The sequence below is a fragment of the Pseudonaja textilis genome, chromosome 1 (genome assembly GCF_049901715.1).
Source record: "Pseudonaja textilis isolate UNSWEBS1 chromosome 1, rPseTex1.2, whole genome shotgun sequence".
Lineage (NCBI taxonomy): Eukaryota > Metazoa > Chordata > Lepidosauria > Squamata > Elapidae > Pseudonaja > Pseudonaja textilis.
Window position 1 is genome coordinate 84,233,888 of NC_141990.1, and position 18,869 is coordinate 84,252,756.

The window sequence follows — 18,869 nt, forward strand, 5'->3', positions numbered from 1 at the left end:
AGGACCGTTCCCTTTCCTTGTATCTGAAGTATTTGGCAGAAGCTGAACTCCATTGTCCTGGTTCTGTGCACAGAATTGAAAAGGTGGCCAGAAAAATCCATGTTATGGACCCAGAATAAATTATAAAAACTTAGATAGCCTCAAGATTCAGATAAGATGTTCAAGAGACAGAACCTTGTCAAAAAATCAACTCTACATCATTGCAGGTGTGTCAAACTGGCAGCCCTCAGGCCGGATGTGTCACGCCCACCCCAGCTCTGCGGATGAGAAAAATGTCACGAAACATTACATGATGGCACCATGACACAGCGAGTTTGACACCTGTGGACTAGACAGTCTGTAAGATCCTTCATCTCTTCCATTCTATAATTACATGCAATGCACTACAGCTTTCCCCCATCAACTACAAAGCCCTGACAACTGTTGTAACCTTTGATCAGTTGTACAGAACCATGGATTTTTAGAATTGCTTAGTGCGTCCAAACTGGCGTTATCTTTCAATGCAAATTTAACAGTTGATACTGATCCATCTTGACTTCACTAATCTGGTCTTCTGCACAGATCTGCATTAGCTATTGCGAGTTCAGGAATCCTTGTCTTTGAAAATCAGATCCTCTGAGTGATCTTCAGAAATGCAGTTCATTGAAAATGAATACAGGTAATCCTCACGACTGAAATTGAGCCTGTAATTATGGTGATAACTTATGCTGGTCGTTAAGCAGACCATCCAATTTTCTGATCTTTTTTGCAGCAATCATAAAGCAAACAGCAAAATTATTAAGCAAATCCCCTGGTTATTAAGTGAACCCATTATCTGCAATGGTTGGTTTTTGCCAGGAGCCAGAAGTAAATGCCAATTTCTAACAAAAACATGATAAATTGTGGTCACATGACCATGGAATGCTGCAAATGACCATAAATGCAGACTGATTGTCAAGCATCCAAATGTGATCACATGACTGCAGAAGAAGGGGGCATCAGAACTTCACATCTGGGTCTAAGCAGCCCTAGGTGTTATGTCCCTGGAACTTGCCAAAGTCCCCACCCAGGTCCGTTCATGCTGCGGGGGCGTTTGCTGCCCCTCATTGGCTGGCCTCCCTCGACAGCCGGCTATAAAAGCCAGCTGCAGGGTCCGGCCAGCCGCTGATCGCTGGAAGCCTGCTCCAGGCAGGGCTAACACGTTCAGTCCTTTATTGTTCCAATAAAGTCTTGTTGCATCCAAGCCCTGGTCTAGCCTCTCATTGCTCAACTACAACACTGGCGACGAGGATGGGATGGCTACCAGAGGCAATTCGCAACAGCTGAAATCACTAAAATAACCGCTGAGCCGCAGCCGCGCCGCCGGAGAGCTCGGTCAGCAAGAGCGAAAGTAATAGCGTCTGTAGCCGCTTGTTAGCAAGCTACAGAGGAAAGTGAAGCGCTGCGAGCCGCAGCCGCTCAGCACAAAAAGAGCGCGAAATTCAAACGGCTGTCGTTTGGATTTCTAGCCGGAATACAGCGCGGTGCTGTTATTCCGAGCTACTGACACTCACGCAGGCGCGATTTTCAAAGCGCTATCAGAGGCGGCAAGCCAGCACCGCCTACGCTCTCCAGGAGCGCGAATTTCAAAACGCTGCCAACAGTCGTTGCAGCTAAGCCCAATTGTAGCCCAGAGAGAGAGCAGAGAGGTCTATGAAGCCTCTCCAGAGCTGAAGTCACTAGACAAACAAGAGCACAAGTGCCATTTGTGTCCCAGAGAGATTTCTCAACAGCATATCACACAGGAGTCCTCATCATGAACTCCAACCCAGCCTTCCCACCATTCAAACCGGAAGAAGAAAAATGGGAGTCATACAAGAATCGTTTTAACCACTACATCGACGCTATCGGTCTGGCTGACGCTGGGGAGCACAGAAAAAAGTCATTCTTCCTCAGCTATTGCGGAGCCATAGTTTTTGATACGGCCACAGCACTTGTCGCTCCACGTGAGTTAAAAAATGTCCCCTGGCCAGAGTTGCTAGAAATTCTCACCAACCATTACTCCCCCAGGCCCTCACAAATCGCGAGGCGTTTCACCTTCCGGATGAGGAAGCAAGCAGAAAAGGAAACCGTCAATCAGTATATGGCCGCCTTGAGGACTGCAGCCCTCCACTGCGGGTTCGGGAACTATCTTGATGACATGCTTCTCGACCAGCTCGTCTGCAGGGTCAAAGACCTTCACCTCCAGAGGCGACTACTCGCCAAGAAGGACCTCAACCTATCCCAGGCCGTCAAGGAAGCCTTGGCAGCAGAGCTGGCAACCCAGTCCGCCACTGAAATTCAAGGCCCCGTTCCCAAACAAAGCTACGCCACCGTTCATTCAGAAGAGGTAGTCAACGAAGACGACCCTAACGAGCAAACAGACATCCACCGCCTCACCCATGCCAAACAACCACCGGCAGGAACCAGGCTAGAAACTAACAGCGCACCCAAACACATCATCCTATGCCTATCCTGTGGAGGACCTCACTCGAGAGCCACGTGCAAATTCAAGGGTGCCATCTGTAACCAGTGCCAAAAAAAGGCCACATCGCTAGAGTCTGCCAGGCCGCGCACAACTCAGCTCAAAAGGTTCCTTCCTTTTCCCATTCTGGGTCTCAAAGGCAAGTACTCAATTGTCACACTTGCTACCATGCTAACCACACCTGTCAGTCTATTAGTAAAATAACACTTTCCGTTCTATTAGAAGGTAAACCTTGTCGTATGGAGGTTGACACGGGGTCAGCGCTCTCAATCATCTCTTGGAGCACCCTCAAGCAAATCCAGCCCAGACTATCCAGAAACCAGCTCCAGAAGTGCCAGATCTCCTTGAGGGATTACCAGGGAAAAGACATTCCAGTGCTCGGCAAAGGCAAGTTCCTTGTTAATTTTAAAGCTTTTAAAGGCCACCTGTCTCTAGTGGTAGTTAACGGCAACCTCCCCAGTCTTCTGGGGCTTGATTGGTTCCCCTACCTTGGCCTAGGGTTAACAGGAGTCCATGCTGTCTCAGCTTCCGACACTGACTCCTTATTCACTGACTACTCAGACGTATTCAGCAATGAGTTGGGGTGCTATAAGGGGACCCCCATCTCATTTGCAGTTGACCCCCAAGCGGTTCCAGTCCGGCTGAAACCGCGTAGAGTCCCATTCGCCATTCGGCCTAAACTGGACGCAGAGCTCGATAAATTATTAAAGCAAGGGGTCATCGAGCCGACAGACTTCGCCAAATGGGAGACGCCAATTGTCACACCCCTCAAAAAGGATGGCAGTCTGAGAATTTGTTCTGATTACAAAACAACAATCAACCGCTTTCTACAAGTTAGCGCGTACCCTGTCCCGGTCATTCAACATTTACTGCATACCTTTGAACCTGGCAACATTTTTGCCAAATTGGACATGTCACAAGCGTATCAGCAGTTCCCCGTTGACAACCAAACGGCCGAACTGCAGACCATTGTGACCCACAGGGGTGCCTTCTGATGCAAGCGTCTCCAGTTTGGCGTAAGTGTTGCCCCGGGCATTTTCCAATCCCTCATGGAGCGTATACTACAGGGCCTCCCTGGCGTAGTACCATACTTCGACGACATATTGGTCTCTGCCAGGGACAGACCCCAACTCTTCCAGAAAGTCAGAGCAGTGTTAGACAGGTTCAGACAGCATGGCCTCAAATTAAGTAAGGAAAAATGTGCCATTGCCACTAGACAGGTGGACTTTCTGGGCTATAAGATTGACGCCTCAGGCATCCACCCCCTAGAGTCCAAGGTCAAGGCAATTCATGAGGCACCCATGCCAACCACTAAAGCCGAGCTCGACCTCCCTGTCACCGCTCTCGACATCGCCACCAAATCCAAGACGGACAAAACCATCGCCCAGGTACTGGACTGGGTGAGGAGGGGGTGGCCGGGCTCAAACCCTTCAGCCGAATTCACACCTTTTAAGACCCGTCAACAGGAGCTGTCTAGCATACAGGGCTGCCTGCTGTGGGGCACCCGGGTGGTTATTCCGGCCTCACTTCGCACTCCAGTCTTAGAGGCACTGCACGAGGGTCACCTGGGCATCGTCCGGATGAAGGCGTTGGCACGAAGCTACGTCTGGTGGCCTGGCCTGGACGACGACATCGTCAAGTGGGTAAGCTCATGCCAACCCTGCCAGGAATCCAGACCATCCCCTCCAGTCACCACCCCCACAAAGTGGGAGAGCGCCAACGCACCTTGGTCAAGGCTACACATTGACTTAGCGGGTCCAATACACGGCAAGACCTTCTTGGTGGTCGTAGATTCATACTCAAAATGGATCGATGTGGCCCAACTATCCGCAACCACCACGCTAGCAGTTACCAAGGCTCTAACTCGCTTATTCGTAACACACGGGTTACCAGACACCATTTTTTCAGATAACGGCCCCCAGTTCGCCTCAACAGAATTTAGCCGTTTTGCCACAAATCTTGGCATCCGACATATCTTCACGGCTCCCTTCCATCCTGCCAGCAATGGATTGGCAGAACGAGCCGTTAGATCCACAAAAGAAGCATTAGCCAGATTCAGCAAAGAAGATTGGCATCACAGGCTCTCCCGTTTCTTGCTGAGCCAACACTCGACCCCTTGCATGGTCACCAACAAATCCCCTGCAGAACTTCTAATGGGTAGGCGCCTAAGAACTGTGTTGGATAGGCTCCACCCTCACTATTGTCCTGACACCCCTCTCGCTTCAATGACGGGGGTCAGAGATTTTGTCTTGCAGGAACATGTATTTGCGAGGAACTATGCCGGAGACCCGCTGTGGATTCCAGGAGTGATAGTAGCCATCACCGGCCCCCGGTCGTACCGAGTCCAGCTGGAAGACGGCCGCATCTGGAGAAGACACCTGGATCAGCTAAGGAAGCGACAGGGTACCTTTGCCAGTGTCGGATCGTGGGCTCAGGTCGACCCCCAGGTGCCACACCAAGCTCCCATCGGAGACCATGCCGAGGCCACCGCGCCACCTACACCCGGACCAGGAGAGTTGGCAGTAGACCGGGACTGCCCGATGGGTCCACCACCGGCACCAGTAGACGGGACCACAACATCGCCAACCAGAAGCGCAACACCGGTGCCAGTGCAAACCCCAGAGCGAGGCTGCACCCCATCACCAACCCTACCGGGTTCCTTGGACTCTGAGACACTTGGTAACTCACTGGAGTTATGACGCTCGGGGCGCCAGCACAGACCGCCCGCTTATTTAAATGACTATGCGTGTTCGCATCTGGGGGGAAGGGGTGTTATGTCCCTGGAACTTGCCAAAGTCCCCACCCAGGTCCGTTCATGCTGCGGGGGCGTTTGCTGCCCCTCATTGGCTGGCCTCCCTTGACAGCCGGCTATAAAAGCCAGCTGCAGGGTCCGGCCAGCCGCTGATCGCTGGAAGCCTGCTCCAGGCAGGGCTAACACGTTCAGTCCTTTATTGTTCCAATAAAGTCTTGTTGCATCCAAGCCCTGGTCTAGCCTCTCATTGCTCAACTACAACACTAGGGAAGTCTGTTGAAATTTTAAATAGTCACTGGTTATAAGTTGAGGACTACCTGTACTGAAAGCATTCTCTTGGTAGTAAACTATTGACTGCATACTATAATTCTCTGATCATCAGGTTATTAACTGCACTTCCTAATTGCTATCTCATACAAACTCAACTGGATAATTCTGATTATCAGGGCAGGTGAATGGTGCTAGAATGTAAAACCTGGGAAAAGTTATAAATATATTGCCAATTTTCAGCCCGACGTAATTTATCCACAACTATACATGGATTATGTAAATCTTGCACTTCATAACAAATTTCTAATTTTCATTGGAAAAGAGACTGCAGATGAGTGAAGAAACTTTTCCATAGAACTTGCTTGATTGGCTATGTAGGGGATGGGAGTTGAGATAATGGGACAAAAAAGTACAGCAGGTGTGAGTGGTATGTGACAACAGCAACTTAAGAAGGAATTTACACTGCTGTGTAAAACTTTTCTATATTTTTAGATGCAACTTTTAGTTCATCCTGCACGCAGTTTTGCCTATACTGAAAAAAAGTTCAGCCCATTAGGTTTAGTCAATAATAACCTTCTACTTTTACAACACTTGCTGCCAGAAGTAAGCAAGATTTCAACAGGTTTTGTTGCCTCAAATCAATTCTCTGCTTTCTAAATTATATGATTTTATATAGGCTTCCCTGGAAATAGGTCTCATTGATGTCAGAAGGATTTGCAGTAGTACACTTGAAGGGTTACATTTTATTGGCTGTTCTATTCTCCATCTACTCTTTTGGGCATATATAAGCTGGCTACTGCAAACATTGTTGACATGGTTAAAATTCCTAACTCCAAATTTAGGAATGAAAACATGAGAATATTCCAGTTGGATCAGACCTAAGCCTATCCATTTAGCACATCTAACACATTAGCAGAAGCATCTAGGAAAACTACAAATAGGAGCTCAAGGTAGCTCTTCTTTCACATTGTTGTCCCATATGTAGAGATGGACTATTCCATGCCTGCAGGGGTGGGATTCTACAGGTTCGCACCTGTTCGCTAGAACCGGTTGTTAACTTTCTAAGTTCGGGAAACCGGTTGTTAGAAGAAATTACTGGCCTAATCCTGTAAGGAAGGCAGGAAGGAAACATTCTGGTATTGCTTACAGAAACTGCCTCTCCATTAACTCTTATTACATTCTTGGCAGGATTAGACTTCCTGTCTCAGGGACGTCTCTGGAGTTTTTTTTTCCCCTCCTTTGCTGGTACTTTGCTTGTGTGGAGTGACCATTCAAAGTTACAATGGCACTGAAAAAAGTGACTTATGACCATTTTTCATACTTACAACTGTTGCAGCATCCCCACAGTCACAAGAGCCCAGGCAAGGAGAAGCGTGCCTTGATGCGAGTGATGTTGAGTTGGCCACGCCCAGCCAGTCACATGACCATCAAGCCACGCCTACCAACTAAGCCACACCCACAGAACTGGATGTTAAAAAATTTGAATCCCACCCCTGCATGCCTGGAAGATACATCTAGTAACCAAAGCTAGTAATAACCATTGGCTTGTCTTCCAGGAATGTGTCTAGCCCTTCTTAATTCCTTCTAAACTAGCAGCCATGTGATGGTATATTCCCCAAAGTAATTATATGGTGGATGAATAAATGCTGCTCTTATCAGTCTTAAATCTCCTACTCAGATTTATTGTCTGGCCTCCAGTTCTAATGTGGGGAATAGAATTCCCTATTTCTTTTTTGCTACCATCCAATTTCATAGAAGAAACTTTGATCAGCTTAATAGTGCTATCCCACCCCAGACAGCAAAGGTCTGTCACTTTACCATTCCCATTACAGATTTCTCAGAATGCAAATGATATGAGAATCACAATTAATCTCTATGTGTTGGCTGAGGAACAGGACATTATCCGTCCTTCTTAGTTCCGTACTTGCTCCAATCATCATTCCTTTAAATCCTCTTTTGTTTTGCCAAACTGTCCAGTTAAGAAATGGTCCTCACTGTCTCCAGCTATCCTGAGTTATACCTACCATTTGTTCTCCCAAATATCACACATTTATTTATGTAATTGTATTATTGCATTTATATTACTTCTTTTACTGAGAAATACACTGCAAACCAATCAATCAAGCGGCTTAGGCTGAGATATAGCAAACCGGCAATATGCACAGTTGTATCCTAACATCTAGGCCAACACTTTTAATCACTACATTATGCTTCTATTTTTCAGGCTGCATGTGAAATACATGGCCAAAACCAAAACAAACCAAAACAAAACATACGGTATCATTCCCTCTTGCCCTTAGAACTCACATCTAAAATTTTGCTTTCAGGAAAAATCTAGCTAAATCCAAACTGAAATGCCAAAACATGACCGAAAGGCAAGATGTAAGAAAGGGCAGATACTAATAGGTACAACTCTTGCTTCAAATAAGATTGGCTACTATATGGAATCAGGGTCACATTTTTAAAGCAAACTGAGTTTGAGAACAAAATAATGAAAAAGGTTTAAATAAATTAATTCCATGTTGCCTATTCTTCAGAAAGCACAAGGGCCATAGAGATAATAATTGGAGGACCCTCAAGATGCAAGGCTTTGGATGCCTTTGTCAATCTCTCCATTTGGGGAAAACGACTGGGAAACTGAAGTCTTTTCATTATTGTTGCCAATTATCCTGTGAGCTGATAAATCTCTGCAGCCATCAAAGGACCTTTTTGCCCCTGCTGCTGATTGTCTCACTGGCCCCAAGAGACTGAGAATATATAATAATGTAAATCTTACATCAAAATTGATTTCTTTTGTCTTTGCATAAAGGATTGTTACAGGCAAGAGCCAAGAAGCAAAGTATTATTTCTTTTGAAGAATGCCTGTAAATTATGATACATGTCCCACTTAATCCATAGCTAGCATTAACAATAATATTTCTTACACTCTCAAAAATGTACACAGTTAAAAATTGTGGAGCATCTATTTTATACTTTTTTGAAAGCATCTTAGTCTGTTATAACCGGAAAAATTGAAATAGCTAAATCCACGATCTTAGTTAATCTGCCATTTAGGAATTCTTCAATTTAATCAATGGCATTCATTGGACTCTACCAATCCATTCAACAGAGTAAGCCCAGGGTCATAATTAAAGATGCCTGAGTTAAGAGTAAATCCTGTTCAATCTTGAAATGGAAAAGCCTCTCTTGATTTAGAGGCCTTGGGAGTTTATATGGGGCTTTAATTGATCAGCTAAGGAGAAAATGAATCTTGTGCTTTGATAGAATGCCTGCCTTTTTTCTTTTTTCTTTTCCCAGTTCAAATACAATTCTGTCTGTACTGTATTGTGCTTCTGGGATAAATTGTCTGGCATTTATTGGTTTGGCCAGAATGACAACTTGGGATGTTTGGTTGAGTGCTGAACAAGGTTGTTTGTAGTCCAGCTTCTGGGATGTCAGAAAAATTCAATCTATTGACAGGAATTAAAATCTTATTCAGTGGATGGTTGACTATTTTTGAACACGCAAGGTAATAAACTAAGCAAGGGAGAAAGCAATACTGAGATGTCTTTAGAACTGGATCTCTTCCTACTTTCTCTTAAAATAGGCTGCCAAAACTCAGTTCCAAATCACTTTCTGACAAAAAAATACGGAACTCACATTGTGTTGAACACAAAGTTTAAAAGTAATAAAACCTTCTCTTTAACCTAGAAATTTAACTTCAGTTATTGTTTCCTGAGGTTTCTTAAACACCTTCTTAATTTAATGTAAAAGCAGTGTCATTAACTTAATAGAATTTCTGATACCATCAGACAGGATATAGACCCCTGCAGAACTGTTGTTCTATTCACTGAAACTACCAGTGTTGATTAGAAAATAAAGCTGAACAAAGCTGGTAGACAAATTCAATTACTGAAACTAATTATGGCAATATTTCTACTTTTAAAAAATCTTTAGCCACAATTATAGTCCCCCATGATAGCAAACAGCATTATATAGTAATCACTTACTACATCTTAGCTGGCTGGAGAACTCATTTAGGTAGAGAGAATAAAAATCAAGCCAACTAGCAAGCAAGGAAACAAAAACAATTCAACGTCAAATATTCATTCAATCACATTAAATATGAAAATTTTCAATCAGCCAGTTAACAATGAAATACTGTTTTGACATAAAATTGATCAATGGGTTTATCTTCAGATTCAAAGCAGATATAAACAAGACAAAAAAGAATTCGGAATTAATAACAAACTGCAACAGTTAGATAAAATTTTATTAGGATCAAATAAAAAAAACATAACAAAATTTTATAACTACTTATTAGAAACAGAACTAGAAGAAGAAATCGTAAAGGAAATATGATTGCTTGGAGTAAGAACGTGGGCGAGCATCACATTAGCGGAATGGGAGAAAGTTTGGGGCAGAAACAATAAGATTACCAAATCGGCAGCATACAAGGAAAATCTTTATAAAATGTTTTATAGATGGCATCTCCCCCTTCGAGGTTAGCGAAGATGCACCCCAACATGAGTCCGCATTGCTGGAAGTGTAGGAAAAAAGAAGGAACCTTTTTCCATATGTGGTGGTCCTGTGCAGAAACCCAAAAGTATTGGAAGAAAATCAAAACTTGGTTGGAAGAAATCACCAAAGAGCAGATCGAATACAAACCAGAGTCCTTCCTACTAGGGATTTTTGATAAGCAAATTTCCAAAAAAACCAAATACATAACAATACACATTTTAACAGCGGCCAGATTAGCCTTCGCTCAACATTGGAAACAACACCAAATTCCATCAGAAGAAATGATTATTGAAAAATCTCAAAATGCGCAGAAATGGATAAATTGACTTTGGCGTTAAAAAACAAAGACACTTCACTATACTATGACAGCTGGAATTGTTGGTATAATTGGATTGACCAAAGATAAATAATATATTATAAGGCATAAAAGAAAAGTATCAATACATAACAACGAGGTAGCGATATAAGTTAAAAACAGGTGTGGTTATATGACACAAGTTAAGGTGATGAAAACAAAAGAAGATCTTGCAAACTGTTAAAATAAGAATACTTTTAATCCTGTAACCTCTTTCTTTCTTTCTTTTCTTAAAATTCTTTCCCTCTCTTCCTCTTCTCTTTTCTTTCTTTTCTTTCCTTCTTTCTTTTGCTTATTTGTGTATGTATTGTGACTGGTTTTAATTGTAAAAATTAATAAACTATATTTAAAAAAACAACAACAATGAAATACTGTTTTATACTGCCTACCATCAGCAAGTACCATTAAAGCCGACAATTCAAAGCCATTGGTTTAAACTAGTTGTTTAAACTGATATGCTGTCCCAATCCAAAAGGACTCTGGCCTACTTATATTCCCCTCTTACACTAATAAGGTTAAAAAATCAAAATGAACAGCATGACCAAATACAAAAACATTGTCACTCAGGAACAATCAAGCATCCAAAAAGAAGCCCTCAAAGGACCTCATTAGTCACAGCCATTCCATTCCCAAGCCAAAGCTCTCTTCAAAATCATGCTTTAACAGTTATCCTAAGGCCAAACAAGAAGATAAAGGGAAGATTGAGATGGTTGATCTCTGGCCTCCAAAGATGACAATCCCTGATGAAAGAGACTTTGAGTCCTCTGCCCTCAAATTGTTGCATCTGCTCCAAGAGAAATCCAAGTCTAATATTTTAACTTCTAGCAGCGGGAGCCACAACGATGTGAAAAATGTCCAGGGTTGACAGGGTGGCCATGAACTACACATCCACTCCCAGAGATGGCACATAGAAACATGTAAGGTATGGGAAGCTTCAATACCATCCTGGTGATGAAAGAGGGATGCTATCATGCAACAAAGGTATGTACCAAACTTCAAGAATAATGCCTCACATTCAATGCCTCAGGTTATGTACCTTATGTACTTCTGGTCACTTGTAGAGCCTCGCAAATGAGAACTGTCATGCTGCCTCCCTGGGCTTGAACTCGCAGCTAGAATCTTATCCAAAACTCAGAAGGGCACATTGTAAAAAGGGGACACTCCCCTATTTCTCAATCGGGTTTGCTAATGTGCCCTCTAATCACAATTAGGTAATGGATGAAGACAGATACATAATGGGCAGACCCGGCATTAAGCAGCTGCAGTAGCAGCGCGATCCTACCTATTCCATTACCGGTTTTGTGGTTGCACGTGTATGCACACCTAACACGCGCGCACAGCTTTCCACACACCAGCAGAAGCCTGCAGCACCAATCAGCTGAGAGGATTAAGAAGAGGGGCAGGCGGGAGAGCTGATCCTGTGCCTTTCTCTTCTTTCTCCTCTCAGCTGATTGTCTGCTTTGTTCCATCCTCTCAGCTGATCATTGGAGGCTTTTTTTTTTACTACTTGTTCAGCTGAACCGGGCCGAACCGGTAGCATACCACCATTGAGCTGCAGCTGCTGTAAACGGCCTCTAAGAACCGGATAACCTGGGTCTTGAGCTGAGGTAAGCAGACAGAGATGGGAATTGTGGAAGCAGGCATAGTGAAATAAAACCCATATCTCTTGAGAGTAATTCCATAAGTGTTCTACTTGGTATTTGATAAAATTCTATCAAACATGATGACAGTAGTAATCTACATTATCACTGTCATCATCACATGTCCAGAACACACATTGCTAACTAGTACAAAGTATGCATAGATACTATTAGCTTGTTATATAGACATAACTAATACTCAAGTGGTGTTCTGACCCAGCCCCCAAATCAACAGTCCACACATGAGGAAAAATCCCTTTTTATTTAGAAAGGCAGGAATTCATGGCATTCACTGACAAAGCTCCAGGTCACACCTCCTGGAGAGGTGTGTGACCTCAAGCCAGGTCTGTGAGTTCCCTGCAGGGAGTCTCAATTAGCATTTCAATTCCAACACAAAGAGTCCTGACCAGCCTGGTTAGTGGCAAGGAAATCCTGGGAAGGAATCCACTGGAGGGAACTCTTCTGGAGCATGAATGGATGTCTCAACACCCACGCCTCCCACACCCCTCCTCCTTATATCTCTAGCCCCGGGAAGGGACTTGTTAACATCACCTTCTTTTCCTGAATAGCTGGCCCTCGGTCCTGCATTGCTTTCCTCTCTGCACCTCTCTGTGCATACGCACTTCTGGGCCCAGCAATTCCTTCCCCTTGCTCATCTCAGGCCCCAAAACAGCTGTCCCTTGGCCTGAGCTTGAATAGGTGGGCCCTGCTCTGCATCTGGCTTTGAGACCTCCTGTTCCTCAGAGCCTTCTGCTGTCTCTGATGGTAACCCAGGCACTCCCTTCAGGCTCCCCCTCTATCTCCTCTGACTCATCTGACTTGACTGCTGACAGTCAACGAACCACAACAAGTGGCTACATTTCATGTAAACTAAATGTTTCAGGAGTAACATCAGCTGCAGCACTTGTATAGTGGCCCAGGCTGGTTATAACTTTCTGTAAATGGGTTCAGTCTCAGAACTTTCCAAACCAAAGATAACAAGAGGTCTTCTTGGTTACTGCTTGCAACCCTTTGTTTCCACAGATAGCAATGAGTCTAGATAGATATTTTTTGGAGGAGTGCAACTCTACTCCATTTCTTTTATTTAGATGGATAGATACCTCCAACCAAAGCATTCCTGTCTTGTGTAATTACATGACCTCTCAAGGAAGGACCTCTGAAAATCAATGATGCTTTTAAAAATTCCATGCATTTTATTCTAATATAATTACTGCAAGAACAGATACCAACTTACTTAATGTAGTATGGAACACTGTTATGAGACACCGATCTCTGCCATGGTAGTTGTACAGAGGCTATAAAAATAATAAAAAATTGGAAGTAAATGAATCAAGAAATCAATAATTTTATAATTTACAACAGGCATACTTGTATAAAGATGCTGAATATAGAAATAAGAAGAAATATTTCAGACTCTGTAAGTAAACACTCCTGAACAATTTTTTAAGCATTTATCCTCAAAATCAACAGTACTCATTTCAAATGACCAATTTAAAACAATTGATGATGAAAAACCACTTATTTGGAAGATAACTTGGTCCAATCCAGTCCACTTAATAAACAGGCCCAGTGATCGCCTACCCTTTGACTTGGGAGTTTTCCTTTTCCTTTTTTGATTCTTTGCTTGCAAATTTGTGAGTGCATATATTGATTCAACTTTTAAAATACATCTTTCTAAATATTTTTCAGTTAGTATTTATTTTTTGAATCCCCCCCCCCCCCAAGTTCCCATAGTTGTTTCAGTTACTTGAGAACAAAACCATTCACATTTTGTAAAACTGTTAAAAAGTCATCTTAGGGTAATAAGATGAACTCCCTCTTTCATTGTGCCTTTTAATCAAAATTTAGTATTATGTTCAAAATCATATACTAACTCTGTATCCTCTTTTGTTTCCTATCCAGCGCTTGTAAACCTGCTCCTGACATTACCTAAGTACAATTTAATTGTAATTCTAAATTGTCATTCTCTGTGAATTGTCTTTCTGAAGATTTCTCTGAAAGCATCTTCCTTACGTGACAATCATTTTGTTCTATATTTTCTTCAATGCTACTTATTAGAACTTGAGCATATTTGGGATGAAAAGAAAATTAAGAACCTTTGAAGTACTTCATTGGTATACTATTAGAGTCTTCATTAACCCATTTCATTAACACTTACTGGAAAGAAAATCTTGAGATTCAGGTTCATAATCATGGTGTATTTCTTGTAGTAGTTTAATACGATCATCTACCGATATCTGCACGTAAAAATACAAACAAGAAAAAGCAAGTAGTAAGCTTTTAACTGATCATACCAAACCAACTGCATATAGCCAATAAGACAAATGATGGTTTAAAATTCGTTTGTGCAAATAGATTTAAAGAGAAAATATTCTGTCATCTTAAATCTGCTTCCCCGTTTATAATGTTTAAATAGAAGCTAGTAATGATTCTTCTGTAAGCAATGCAAATCAATATTAAATAAAGGCCTTCTTAGCGCTTAATACTGTCTACTGAGATGTTCACTTTTTCCCTTGTCTAAATGTCTGCCTTATTTTGATTTTATTGATCTTTACAAGAAACCATACTGGAACATGCTGCTTACTGATTGACCTTACGGGTCAACATTCTCCTGGTTTGCTAATTAAACTGGATGAATATATACAAAACGTCTCAGTCAAATCTTTGTAAGGCATGACAAGTGTTTCTAGTGCTTCAAATTAGATTGATATGGAAGAAAAAATGCGTTTTAGAACAACCTCAGAACAGGGGTTAATCATAATTCTTTGCAAACAGCTCTATCAGTTCTTTTCTTACTAAAGAGCTCCTGTGAGCTCAAATAAAACCCAAAATAGTCTTCCGAGATGGCTTTAAAGTCTAGTTTAATGAAATTTTAGCATAGCAGTAACACAATATTTCAGAAACAGTATGGTGTAATGCTCAAGATGCTGGAGTGACACTAGAAGCTCAGGTTTAAGTTCATCCTTAGCCTTAGCAGCTTACTGGGTGTCTTTGGGTCATTGACTTTCTTTCAGCCCAACCACAGGAGGTGGTGGTTGTTGTGGGGAAAATGGAGATGGAAGTGCCCTGAGAAGAAGGAAAGGTAGGATCTAAATTTAACAAATAAACAATGCAAAAGAAAAGACAAGCCTCAAGCATGATCTGCATTTTGAATAATGCCTCTGGGTCCCACATTGTTTAGCTACATTATTTATACCTAAAAGGTTGGAGACTCCCATATTAAAGAATGTGGTTCTTTAATATGGTAGTTCAGCCTATGAAATCAATTCTACAAGGAGGCTAAAACTACTTTTATTGAGATAGGCTATAATAGCAGATTGGAAAAGTCTGATTTTGGTGTATCTCCTCCTTTTTTATAGTTCAGTGAATGAAAAAAAATATCTGTCTAAGCTTCTTCTAAGCACTGTCTGGACATTCTGGACTTAGTATTTCGTCCTTATGGCCTTGACAACAGAATCTGTGTATTTCCATCAAACTAATATTCCTTACTGTCTACACAAATAATATGTTGAATCATTTTGATATTCAATGAAGATTCAATTAGCAGACATAATCTGAGAAAATTATCTTGTATTTACATCATTTTATGACATTTGTGTAATGACATGATTGTGGTAAGGCTGTAATTTATGGTCGTGTATCAATACTATTGCCAGAGGATTTTCTCCCTGATGTCAGGGATAATATGGAATCAGTGACAGATTCATGGTTCTCTCTAACTTTAAGCTATGCTAACTGAGGAATTCTGGGAGTTGAAGTCCACAAGTCTTAACGTTGCCAAGTTTGGAGACATCTGTCTTAGTCAATGAAAGCTACCTGTAGAAGTTTCCACCGCATGTTCAAATCATCTAGCTGTCGTGAAACTTTCAAGGATGGATGAAGATCAAGTGGAGAGAGTTGACTGGATAAGTCATTGATGCATTTGATTTTCAAGCTGATTGGTGAAATTTCTTCTCTAAAGGCCTAGAAGAGGGAATACACAACTGCTTTTAGTAAAAATCTTGAAGAGCAAAAGTATAATCTCTAAATGATATGTGTAAGTGTCCTTCATTTTCCTTCTTTCGCTATCTCTCCTGACTTTCCTTAAATATATTACATGTTACGGTGAATATTAAAAAGCAGTGAATCTACTAGTAATGTATTATATTGCCAAGGTTTACCAGGAAACAAAAAGCCACTAAATAAATAGAAATGAAAAAGAAAAGCAAAGATACTTAATAATTCAATAACAAATGTTAGAACTTCTTAATTTGGGTTTCATTATTTTTATATTGCATCCATAAAACATAAAAAGGAAATCTGCTGAAAGCCAAATAATTCTATGAAATTGATAACAATTTTCTAACTTCACACTGTTTTCCCCAAGAATTACTACTACATCATTTTTGATATCAATGTTGATGTTGTTAATAGATGAAATAATCCTCAACAGATGATACTATTGGAACAAATAGAAAACATAATAAGTTTCCCTTTGCAGCTCTTTATGCAAATACCATTAAGATGTGAACAATTACCTCTTGCTGGCAGAAAAAAGATATTCCCACTAGTATGCAAAAGCATTCTTTTATGTTTTTATTCAAACAAGAAAAAAAAGGAAAGACAGATATTTTATGCTTAAATCAACATATTTAAATCTGCTTTGATTTACTTCTAAGGCAACAGAAATTGTGTTTCATTGAATTTAGCTTACTCTTTATTTGAAAGCAAGAACAAACCTCAGGCAGAGTGTTCTGTATTTATGTATAATGTTCCATTACTCATAAATAGTCTAATTTGTTATTTTCTAGGCAATCCATGGACATACAGGCAAAAGGCTTCTCAGTCCAATGCTAAAATGCTAACTGACTTCAGAATGACATAAAGTCTTAGGGGCTCTACTATTAGTTGTTATAATCTGGAATTCCTAGACTTGTAGCAGAATGGCTTATAGTAGAAAGTCCCGAGAATTCAAAGGCATTTAAAGCGGGTAGGTTCATTTGGTTTCAGCTTATAACTGCACAACCTTTCTCCCAAAACACAGAGTGGTAAATATATTTTAAGAGAAATTTCAGCCATCCAATTAAAACAATGCAATCTTAGAACAGGGCTAAATAATTAAAATATCACCTCACTGCATAATTAAAATATCCCTTCACAAATAACACATCTGTAGTATCCTCATCTATATGGTGGACAGGTGGAGGTGGCAAGAGACTGCTCTCTGCAGTCCAGTTTGACAATGGCATTTAATTAATTAACCCTTAAGGTTAGGGTGCCTAATATTCAGGGCACAGAAAGAGAATTTCTGAATTCCTTGGATTTTCTCTATCTCCCTCTAGCTATGTTGCTCTCATTATATACATTACTGCAAACTTATGCCTTCTGCTGTCATTTTATTGCTATCTAAATAAAATAATGTTAATGAAATGTTACACATTTCCAATGGAAAAGCATGAAGTAGGAATAATACTATTTCACTGGTTTTTTTATTCTGGATCCAGCTGGACACTGGATTATGACTACCTGAGTACCACTGTACAGTTTCTATAGCCAAAATCTAAACATCATCTGGCAATGGAGTTAAACAACTCCTGGGATCTTACAGTTGTCTTATCAACTTCATCCTGCAATGAGGCCATCAGCCTGTCTCCAACAGGTTTCCAACCATTTCGCACATTCTCTGCCTCTCTCAAGTCTGCATCCAGGTCATCCATGGAACACTGCAGGTCCTTCAGTTTCTCTAGGGCTTGATCTATCTGTTTTTGCCAACCACTGGCACAGGTATTTAGGCTTTCCCACTTCTCCTTCACTTCCGCAGACTGTTTGCGCATAGCTTTAGCAATCTTCTGTGCTTTTTCTTCAGGGGTCAACTCTGAAAACAGGGGGAAAAAATGCTCAATGGAATGAACAGGGATTCATAGCGTGTGGACAAGAAATATTGTTGCTTTCAAAATACACTTGCTGCCAAGAATGACTAACTATGGACTTCCATGCCCATTTCTCTCCTTGCAGTAAGTGATGTGTTTTGAGGTGATCCTCAAAGCAAAGCCAAATTAATAGGGAAAGAGATTGAAACAAACAAAGTTCAAATGGAGGCAAACGCTGAATTTTATTCCTAACAATGTGCCAACAAAAACTGCGTTGTAAAAAGGGAAAGGCTAACTTTGGAGAACTTGATAAATAATTGCAACATTATTGTAATGTTATTGTAATGCTGACAACAAGTGACTCCCGATTAATAAAATACTATTTTTATACCATCAATGTGAAAATAGCTTTCAGGGCAAGAATATAATTAACTTACAAGATCTATTGAATAAGATACAAATACTACCTAGGATATTAACTTTTAAGAGCCTTTGGTAAAAAAACAGTTTTAAAAGGTTGATCTGTGGATGATTAATACTATGAATAGGAGGAAAAGCATCCTAGAATATAACAATTGTAGAGATGTTATCTAGGATCAAGTTTAGAAAAAAACATTGCAGACCTCTTAATATTGGCTATAAAAAGACAAGCAAACAGTAGAAAAGCATAATTTGTTTAAGACTTCGGCTTCAAATCAGACTCAGATCAGGTTCTCTGGGTTTTTTTTTTTTTCTTCTTTGAGGAATTGTCCCTGGAAAAATTAAATTAAATTGCCAATAGCACTGTAATCAACAGCTTGTGGATCTCCAAGTGCTTTCAAACTACAAATCCCAGAGTTTCACTATTTAGGGCCAAAGATAAAGGAATCTGGGAACTATAGTTTATTACTATTTGGAAGTCCACAGTTTCCCCACCTTTACTGTATTATCTTCTCAAAGTATGCATATGACAATACTAGATATTTGGGGACCCAAGCAATTAGATTATGAAATGAATTACAGAATTATATTCATTAAAATG

General features: G+C 41.0%; 1 protein-coding gene across 7 annotated transcripts in view; it reads right to left on the reverse strand.

Annotated features, from left to right (window-relative positions):
• UTRN (utrophin) overlaps nucleotides 1–18,869 on the reverse strand; it is a 353,724-nt gene that overhangs the window by 66,654 nt on the left and 268,201 nt on the right. For all 7 annotated transcript variants that reach the window (XM_087939884.1, XM_087939867.1, XM_087939871.1 and 4 more), the window contains exons 56-59: nucleotides 17,585–17,853; nucleotides 15,816–15,962; nucleotides 14,158–14,236; nucleotides 13,234–13,294 (exon numbers count right to left, since the gene is read on the reverse strand). In XM_087939884.1, coding sequence (XP_087796010.1) covers nucleotides 13,234–13,294; nucleotides 14,158–14,236; nucleotides 15,816–15,962; nucleotides 17,585–17,853 — 556 coding nt within the window. The remainder of the gene's footprint in view (nucleotides 1–13,233; nucleotides 13,295–14,157; nucleotides 14,237–15,815; nucleotides 15,963–17,584; nucleotides 17,854–18,869) is intronic.